This window comes from Raphanus sativus, chromosome 5 (assembly GCF_000801105.2).
Source record: "Raphanus sativus cultivar WK10039 chromosome 5, ASM80110v3, whole genome shotgun sequence".
Taxonomy (NCBI): Eukaryota; Viridiplantae; Streptophyta; class Magnoliopsida; order Brassicales; family Brassicaceae; genus Raphanus; species Raphanus sativus.
In genome coordinates, this window is record NC_079515.1 from 979,463 (window position 1) to 988,934 (window position 9,472).

General features: G+C 40.2%; 2 protein-coding genes and 1 pseudogene across 2 annotated transcripts; 1 reads left to right on the forward strand and 2 right to left on the reverse strand.

The window, feature by feature from the left end:
* Positions 1-499: 499 nt before the first annotated feature.
* Positions 500-2,043, forward strand: LOC130512440 (U-box domain-containing protein 7-like). Its single transcript, XM_057010437.1, has 2 exons — positions 500-539; positions 962-2,043. The coding sequence occupies exons 1-2, from the start codon at positions 500-502 to the stop codon at positions 1,801-1,803; spliced, it is 882 nt and encodes a 293-aa protein (XP_056866417.1). The 3' UTR covers positions 1,804-2,043.
* Positions 2,044-2,678: 635 nt separating this feature from the next.
* LOC130495051 (DELLA protein RGL2-like) lies at positions 2,679-4,918 on the reverse strand. Its single transcript, XM_056986018.1, has one exon. The coding sequence runs from the start codon at positions 4,587-4,589 to the stop codon at positions 2,961-2,963; it is 1,629 nt and encodes a 542-aa protein (XP_056841998.1). The 5' UTR covers positions 4,590-4,918; the 3' UTR covers positions 2,679-2,960.
* A 2,209-nt stretch (positions 4,919-7,127) lies between these two features.
* LOC130512811 ((Z)-3-hexen-1-ol acetyltransferase-like) lies at positions 7,128-9,236 on the reverse strand (annotated as a pseudogene).
* Positions 9,237-9,472: the final 236 nt, after the last annotated feature.

A 9,472-nucleotide genomic window follows, 5' to 3' on the forward strand; every position in this document is an offset into this window, starting at 1 on the left:
TGTTTCTGGAGAATTCTGACTATTCTTTTTTATCCTTATGAATCGTTAAGGTTTGATTGGTTTCTAGTTGCGGATGATATTTTGATTGATCTTTCACAAAAAGCGCTAGAGTCATGTTACCTCCTTAGCTTTTTTCACTTTCTTTCTTTTTTTCTTTCCCCCTTAGTTTTGACATTCCATAAGAAAGCAACGAATCAAGTTGCTAGATAAGACCAAAACACACAAGAATCTTTTTATCCTTTCTAGAACACACATAGAGAGAGAATCATGACACTAGTTATTCCGCCGCAAATTCCCTCTCCTTTAGTTTACATCAGAAAGAGAGGATAGGATAATAACAGTCTAATATCGAGAATCTCTTGATCTGTTAATTAAGGCTTTTTTAGCTTTTGAGGTTTGTGACAAACCAAGAAGAAACAGAGGATTGTTTTAAGTCAAGTAGTAGTTTAGATGGGAAAAATCAACTGAAGCTAACTAACTCTTTGCTTTAGGGGCAGGTATGAATATGTTTCTCCAACTTAATTTTGATTTGTACATCTGTAGGGCCTTGCTCTACCAGACTTAAGTATTTTATGTATTTTTCACTTGCTTGCTGAATCTTTCCTTCATTTGTACGCAAACGACCTTGTAGTCAATTTTCTTCTTTGGTCTATTTTTTATCATCTCTTTTCTTTTATTAATTGGTAGTGGAGAAAAGAGGAGCAAGCAAAGTAGAGAAGCTATAAACCTCAAATCCTTTCTTTTATCTTCACTTTTTTCCTCTCCTACATTAAATATCTTTCCCTACTTTAATTTCTGTGTCCATTAAACATTATTTAATACAATCCGTACCTTTAGGTCGGCTTGGTTTTCCTAAGAGGTTAGGTAGATGGAATTCAACTCTATTCATTTGACTGAGAAGCTGAATGCATTAAAGTCTATTTGCTAAGATGCCATTGTCGTTAAGAAGATCCCTTCTGAGTTTTGCTATTGGTTTTTTCAATCTTCAGGAATAAAGTGAGCATCATCGAAGCCGGTGCTTTAGAACCAATCATCAACTTCTTGCAATCTAATAGCACAACACTTCAAGAATACGCCTCTGCGTCTTTGCTCACTCTCTCCGCCTCCGCTACCAACAAACCCATCATTGGAGCTAATGGAGTGATTCCTCTATTAGTCAAAGTCGTTAAACATGGAAGCCCACAAGCTAAAGTTGATGCAGTCATGGCACTTTCCAACCTCTCTACGCTCTCCGCTAACCTGAGCATGATCCTAGCGACCAATCCACTCTTGCCGATACTGAGTCTTCTCAAATCGAGCAAAAAATCATCGAAAACATCTGAGAAATGCTGTTCCCTGATAGAGTCCTTGATGGTATCTGGCGAGGAGGCGAGAACGGGTTTAGTTTCAGATGAAGGAGGTGTGTTTGCGGTGGTGGAGGTTCTTGAAAACGGGTCACTACAAGCTCGGGAACACGCGGTTGGCGTGCTCTTAACACTGTGCCAGAGCGATAGAAGTAAATACAGAGAGCCAATTCTCAGAGAAGGTGTAATACCGGGACTGCTTGAGCTCACGGTTCAAGGCACATCAAAGTCTCGCACTAAAGCACAGAGACTCCTCTCTTTACTAAGGAACTCGAGAAGCCCGAGACCAGAGGTTCAACCCGATACTATAGAGAACATAGTGTCGAGCTTGATCTCTCACATAGACGGAGATGATCAGTCCGGTAAGGCGAAGAAGATGCTAGCTGAAATGGTGCAAGTTAGCATGGAAAAGAGCTTGAGACATCTACAGGAACGTGCTTCCACTCTTGTCCGTCCCTAAAACCTGCGAGGTCTCTTGCAAGTAAAAAAAAAACAGATTCTGCATAAAGGGTGATGAAGATTGATGGATATATCATACGTGTGCCAGTCCAGTGCCGGCCTTCTGGTTCTCAGTGACTGGTTTCTTTTATTAAGGTTCTTGCGAGCTAAAAAGGTCTTTGGTGTGTACATATACATTTCTATAGAAACGTTTTTTTCTTTTAAATAAAAGTTTCAATCATGTTGTTGTGGCATTGGAGTTTATACATCAACGTCAAGCCTTCAATACTAGTAGATATTTCTCCTTAAAATAACATTTTTATTCAAGATCACATGCATCACGTTTAAATATGATAATCATCCAACTTTAGATCCAACCAGTCTTATGTAGAAAAAGCCCATTGAATTTGAGGCTTGTGATGATCACATAAAAGTATAACCAATTCTCACCCCATGTTCTTTTAAAACTTGACTACATACGTGAATATCAATTTGCATCTATATTATCAACATAAAAGTATAACAATCCTGACCCCATGTTCTTTTAAAACTTGACTACGTACGTGAATATCAATTTGCATCTATATTACCTCATCAATCCCATACTACAGAGAGAGAAAAGAACAATCTGTTTGTTCTTTTAATGTTTGAAAACAAAACTGTACCAAAAAATAAAAATATTCTGATAAGAAAATCTTATAACAAAAGGCTGACATCAGTCCTCGAAACTGAAAGTACGTTTTGGATCCGCCTTTTCAGAAACACTCACGTTCACCCACCACCACCCCCGTGTTATGATTGTTATCAAACGAAACAGTCCAAATACTGAAAATATATCACACAATGATTTAAAATATTAACATATACTACTCATATACATTGGGTGAAACTATGAACTCATAGAAAACGTTATCCTTCCATTTATTGAAAGCTTTGAAAAGAAGAACTACTAGCTCGAGCTACGATACAAAGGTTTTTTACTCGGTTCTCTCCTTCCCTTTCTACGATACATACGCACAGGGTCCAACAAGTAAAGAAGTAAACATTTAGGCTAAAATTTAATACACACAAAAAGTTTGGGTTAAAACAGTAAAAAACACATCTAAAAGTTACGGTCCCCTATTTTTAAACATTTATTTTCTCTTTTCACTTTTTCCCGGTTCCAACCGTGTGTCATCTCTAAGCTCCGGCGAGTTTCCACGCCGAGGTGGTAATAAGTGGTCGTGTCTGCCACCCTAGCATCAAACAACCGTCGTTCTCCTCGACTCTGTATCCATCCCCGCCGGCGAAAACCGATAAGAGCATGCTCGCTTGTTTAAACGCGCTGGATCCGAGAGGTACCGGGTCAAACCCGACGGATCCCATCCGGACTTTCCACTGCGCCAGCGTCTCGTGCCTCTCCACCCGATCGGTTCCCTCCGCCGCCACCACGTTGACTATCTGTCTACCTAAGTACACCTCCGACATGACTCGGTCTTGACTCGGTAAACCGTAGCTGTCTTCCAGCGAGTCGAACAAACTCGAGTAGTAGTGAAGCGCCTCGTTGAACCTGTCGAGAAAAACGACGCCGTTGTGGTTCGCTTCCTGCTCCACCATAGTAACGATACTCGGCTTCACGGCCTTTACGGTGGTCAGAAGCTTCTCGATCGAACCGGACCGGTTTAGAAGCCTGTGGAGCTCGAAAACCGAGTTAACCACTAATGTTTCCGATTCGGGCCGGGTCTGGAACATCTCCGGTTCGAGATCCGATAGACTCTCCGCCGCTAAGCCTTTGAACTCGAACTCGACGCCGATCGCCTGAGCGAACTGAGCCAGCTTCCAGCCTAGCTCCTGAAGCGAGTCCGAGCTCTCCGTCTGCGGCGGTCCGACTCCGGTGAGGCGAAACGACGGAGGTCCGCCGGGTCTAACCGCCAACGCTTGCATCAACGCCGGCCATTGCATCCCTTGGTTAAGACCGAGGTCGATCACGTGGACTCTACGCGCCGTCGTCACGGCTTCGAGGATCGCTTGGTTCGCCGTGAAGTGAGCGAACTTTAGGTAAGGGCACGACTCGTAGAAGTGCATCTGCAAAGCCTCTTCGAGAGAGGGGCCCACGTGGGACCCGCCAGAGATGAGGTCTGACGTGTAAATCCGACGCGCCAAGCCTTGGGCGAAATAGGTGGCGACTTTCCCCATGGCTCCGGCTTGAGAAGCCGCGAGTGTCCCCACGCTCTTCACTAGCGCGTCGGCTAAGTTGAGATCCTGTTGCTGAATCGCCTCCGCGCAGGCCACCAGCGCGTGGACGAGTCTGACTCCGGTTTCCTGAGAGTCAACGACCACCACAGGGCGAGGGCGAGTGGAATCTCCCGCCGGGTCGCCCCAGGATCCGACTGACTCGAGTCGGATCCTTTTGCTGCTAGCTTCCTCGTCAGCGCCTTCCTCCGCCTTGGGAAACGCCGAGAGACCAGGAATGGCGCTCAGACCGTACTCCGAAATCCGGGTCGGGTCGAGATCCGAGGATTCCGGGTTGTTGAGCTCGGAGAGCATGGTCTCGACCCAGTTGGAGAGATCAGACGGGTTGTAGTGAACGGTGTCGTTTAAGACGTTAGAACCAACGTCATCATTAGACAGAACCATCTCAAGCTGCTCGAGCTTCTGCGCTACTTCGGCCATTTCGGAAGACCGAACCTTGTAGCCAAGAACTTCGAGAAGCTCGTCCATGTTGCTGTCATCCGCCATCTTATCCACCATTGAAGGACCTTCACAGGAACCAGACGGTGGTTGGGATTGTGGCTGTGGGTCCCACGTTTCTCCATGTCCTCTCTTCATCTTTTTCCTTCTTTGGTGATGAGAGATTGATGAAAGTTATTGAGTTTTGTGGATATAAGAAAGGAGGGGTTACTTTACTTCATGGGTAGGTAAGGTTTTTAATGAGGTTTTTTATAAAGAAAATAATTAAGGGATTGGTCTTTTATGTGAAGATGGTTACAGACAATTTGTGGAAACAAAGGGAGATTCTGAGAAGAACAATATAAAATAAACACGAGAGTGTGAGAGAAAGAGGTCCGGTCCAATGAGAGAAGTGAATACTGTAAGTCTGTGTTTAAGAGATAAGGAGAGAGCAGAGGACATGCCACTATAGTTTGGCACCTGTTTCCCTCTTACTTCATGTTCCTAACTCCGAGAGTTTTACTCTTTTCACTTCCATCAAGATATTTATATTTCTTGTAATATAATAATGGATTTAAATTAAACTAAAAATGTTTAAACGTGTTTGCTAGAGAGTCTCATGATTAAAATCATTTAAAAATTTTGACAGTTGAACAATAAGTAGTTTGACTTGGTGAATTACATGAGTAGTAAGGCTAGTAACTAATAGTAGTAACATTTTAGCTTCTGAATCATGTGGTTTACGTATTTAGCTGACTGTTATTTCGGAAAAAAATTGTTTGGTTGTTTTACCAATCACAACTCTTTAAGTTTTAGGTTATGGTGTGTTTTCGTAAGATTTGTTGGTATGATTTTCAAAGTTGTGTAGTGTAAAAGTATCTTTAATGGACTGTCATAGTCTTATACACAATTACGACTTAATTGTTCTTAAAAGGCATTGAATATTGTCATATTCTTGCATACGACCTCCTTATTCCTAATCCGAGACGGCACCAAATGCGTGTTAAGAATATGGCTTTAGTTAATGACCTTTTTTAATTAGAACAACTCAAAACCAAAAGTTTAATTGACACATGCTATTATATTTTGCTACTAACAAAGAATAATAATTTTATCCATTTTCCTATAGATGTATGTTGATTCCAATTCCTACTCATTCCCTGATCTTTATCGTCGAATTGAATATCTTAATCAATGATCAAATATAAAACTATATATCAAATCGTAAAATCATCTGAACTTATGATCTACACACTGCAAGTCAGCCGTTACAAAAAAAAAAAAAAAAAAAACACACTGCAAGTCAGCAAAGCTTTAAATTCGTAGCCAACATGATGGTGTCATTAAGTTCCACTATACATTGAAGTAAGAATCCTATGTTTTTTGGATTTAAAGAAAACATCCATAGTAATTAGAAAAAAAAAGAGAAAACAAGTTTCTGTTTTCAGCAGGTTTCATGTCATAACACAGATTTTTAATGATCTAACAAAGCTCATATTTCAGTAGATAATCAATTATAAACCGGTCTATAAGACGAGTACAAGTCCGAAAGATGGTATCCTCCCATCTTTTATGACGATGTGAATCTTATTCGAATCATAATGACAAGATATATTTGTTTTCTGTATTAGTTAGTTCATTGAGATAAAACTACAGCTTATGAGGTGGACACATGAGCAACATGTTATGTGCCACGTAGAGGAAAACAGCCTACGAGACGTGGACAACATAAGGGTTACTTTCACTGATTAGATTCATATTATTTTCTTTGATCAAAAAAAAAAAAGATTCATATTATTTTCTTTCTGCAGTTTATATACATATGTAATGTAGACACATCAGCAGACAGCATGCATAATTAATAAAGGATTTTTTTTTGGGATAGTGGTATCGTTTTTGAAACCGAAAAGATCCTTTTGGAATATAAGAAGAGAAAAGGGTGTTGGGCATTGTTGTATGGTCCCAGTCGCAGCTTGATAGAAAATGATATTCGCTGATGCGTTTGAAGTCACATGGCGCATGCTTTTCCATTTTAAGGCGTTTGATGTAACTTAGTATCTAAAGTGGTTGGTTTTGGTTTGTGGTTTAAAATATTTTGTTAATTTGATTTTGAATTAAAATTTGCAAGAGAACTGATGAAACTCAACTAGTGTTGATTTGACTTGTAATTTGCAAGATATAATACTAACACTCGATTATCTTCCAATCATCCTCAAGAAGTTGAGATTTTAGGGTCCATGTTTTGTTGAACCCTAAAATCTTTGATTTAATGTCCAAGTTAAAAACGATGTGTTAAGAGACAAAACAACGTAGTTTGACTTAACAAATCAAACCTTATTTACCATTGTATTATTTTATATGCTTACTTGTCTCGATTTACCGGTTGATTATAGTCAAAATAGTTTATCATGTTACAAAAACGAATTCAGATAGAAAATGGGAATTATATATAACCAGACGTAGTTAAAACAGATCAATTGCCTGGATCGTAAAACACAACATGAATTGATTGGGTTATAATAAACCTTTTCCCAAATGAGAGTCACAGAGTGTTATTTTTGGTGAGCAAGTGTATTATTTATATCAAAGATAAATAACCAAACTGGGACATCTATATAGAACATAACTTTTTGAGAGTGTCATGGACTCACGCTCCTATCCCACGGGGTTAAAACTAACTGGAGCCGGTATGAATAATGTCTTGCCCACATACTAAAATGATTGATAATGGGAAAATATTGGTGAATTCATTAAGAGAAGCGTTACAAAAGACAATAAAATTTGATTGATCCAATGCAATTACTTTGTTAGATATGCGACAAGAAAATACACATAAAATTTGATGTGCCAATTTTATTATGCATGGCATACTAATGTTAACATCACTGAATGTATATCAACTTATCAGCTCTCTATGCAGAGACATAAAGACGATAAACTTACGGATGCACCCGCACATGTTAACACACCCATGACCGAGCCCAACCATTAAAACCTGGGACTCTTATTTGATTTTTATAATTCAAGGGCCATTTCATTATTATTTCTTTAAAATTTAGATTTCAAGACAATTGTCTTTTTGAACTTAGCAGAGGATCCGGCCATGAACACACCGTTGAGCTCTTCTACGAACTTCTCCATCGCTAGCGCCGGTAAGCTAATTGCCACAACGGTTCCATTCTCACCTTTTTTTATTCTTAAAAGGCACGTAGAAGCTCACTCCTGGAAACGTGGCGATACCGGCCTTAGCGGTTCCACCGTACACGGGTTCACCCCAAGGCCCGAAATCAACTTTGCCTATATCAAAACGTCTCAAATCCGACACTATGTAGTTTTCAGCTGTCACAAACTTAGGTCCGTCTTTGGTTGCCATCAGTTCCGCAACTGACCGTATGTAGTCCTCTGTCACGCTAGACTTCGCCTCTTGTATCAACCTCAGAGGAAACTCGAGCGGTTTCTCCATCAGATCTTTTGTGGTGGCTATTGCCACAGGAATTGCAAAAACGTTTTCATAGTAACCGGGACGGTATCGGTGGGTTTCTAAGTTTGGAACGAGCATTGATGATGCATGTCATTCGCATTTCGGTGTTGGGGTAAGGACTCATTGCAACCGTCCTACAACGCCACAAAAACGATGTCAGCGCATCAAAAGTGGTGCTGTGGAGACCGTGCGGGAGGAGTCTCCTTATAGCGGCTATCTCATCCGGACCAAAAAAGAAAGACTTTGTAACTAAAACGTCTCCGACAGCCACCAGTTCAGGTTCCACGTTATCTTCGTCATACTCGTGGTGAGTATGTGTCACATGGGGATATGCCCTCGCAATCAGCAGCTGTCCCACACTGGTGGAACCGATGGCGCGTGTAACCCACACGCCAACTCGCAGAGTGATTTCAGAAAGGGGGACAGACCGGCTCCGTCGGTCATGGTGTGGTTGACACGGAGGGCAAAGATGAATTCACCGCACTTGACCCGCGTGACCTGCACGGAAGCAAACATTTTTAGTAATTAAAATAATAAATAATCAAAATATCATTATTAAAGAATTAAAAATATTATTTTAAAATTAACATTACAACTCTGAATGTTAGTATATATTCAAATCTTCTCCAATTCTTGATCCAACAGGTCCCTCTTAGTTACTTGTGAAAACAATAATAATTGAAAAGACAAAAAAATATCATCACGTTTGATGTACCTGAGCGAGAAGCAACGGAGTGTTAAGCAAAGCACTCGAACCTTCCACGTCAAAGAGAAGCTCTTCTAAGCAAGGGAAAGGAGGAAGAAGAGCATCAGCTTCCTCCAACCTCAGCAAACGTAACGTCAGCGTCAGCTTCAATGAACAAATTAAGCGCCTTCTCCAGTACAGTCCACCCAAAGTTTCCGGTTTGGACCTTCCCGGAGCCTACCAGCGAACGGGTAATAGTAAACCAGCGTCTGTCCGAGAGCTGTCCGGATCACTTGGACCTGATCAAGAGTACATGTAAGGTTAGGTCTATAGAAAAAGATAAAGGGAATTTGAAATCTCAGTCCTTGTTGGTCGTCTATGTCGGAGAGAGGCTTGAGCTCTCTTGGTGTTGGCTTAGCCGGAGTAACCAGCTCAGGCTTCCGGCGATGCACCTTGAACGAGAGACATGTGGTGGTGGATAGTGGCAAAGACAATTGATAGTCCATGGTTTGTTTGAGACTTTTTGAGGATAGACTTAACATAAGACATTGTTTTAACCACCTTACTAGATTTTGACCCGCCTTTTCAAATAGGTGGATATATTTTTTGTTTTAAAAATTTATCTTTCATATTTGTATTGTTTTTGTAATCATATTTAGTTTTTATAATCATATTTGTGTATTTATTCTATTAAAATAAAATTATTGGTAAATTTTCAATCCAATAATGTATTTTATTTATTAAGAAATTATTATATCAATTAAATTAAATATCAATACTATTTAAATGTGTTTGTTAAGATCAAAAATAATTTATAAACTTGTATGACCCAATAATTTGCAAACTAATAATATTTCTCGTCTATGAAATTAGCCC

Excerpts from the sequence above, each read along its gene's own strand:
- LOC130495051 (XM_056986018.1), bottom strand. The coding sequence starts at position 4,589 with ATGAAGAGAGGACATGGAGAAACGTGGGACCCACAGCCACAATCCCAA.
- LOC130512440 (XM_057010437.1), top strand. The coding sequence starts at position 500 with ATGAATATGTTTCTCCAACTTAATTTTGATTTGTACATCT. Across the intron at positions 540-961 it reads TAATTTTGATTTGTACATCT|TTTTGCTATTGGTTTTTTCA; the intron begins GTAGGGCCTTGC and ends ATCCCTTCTGAG.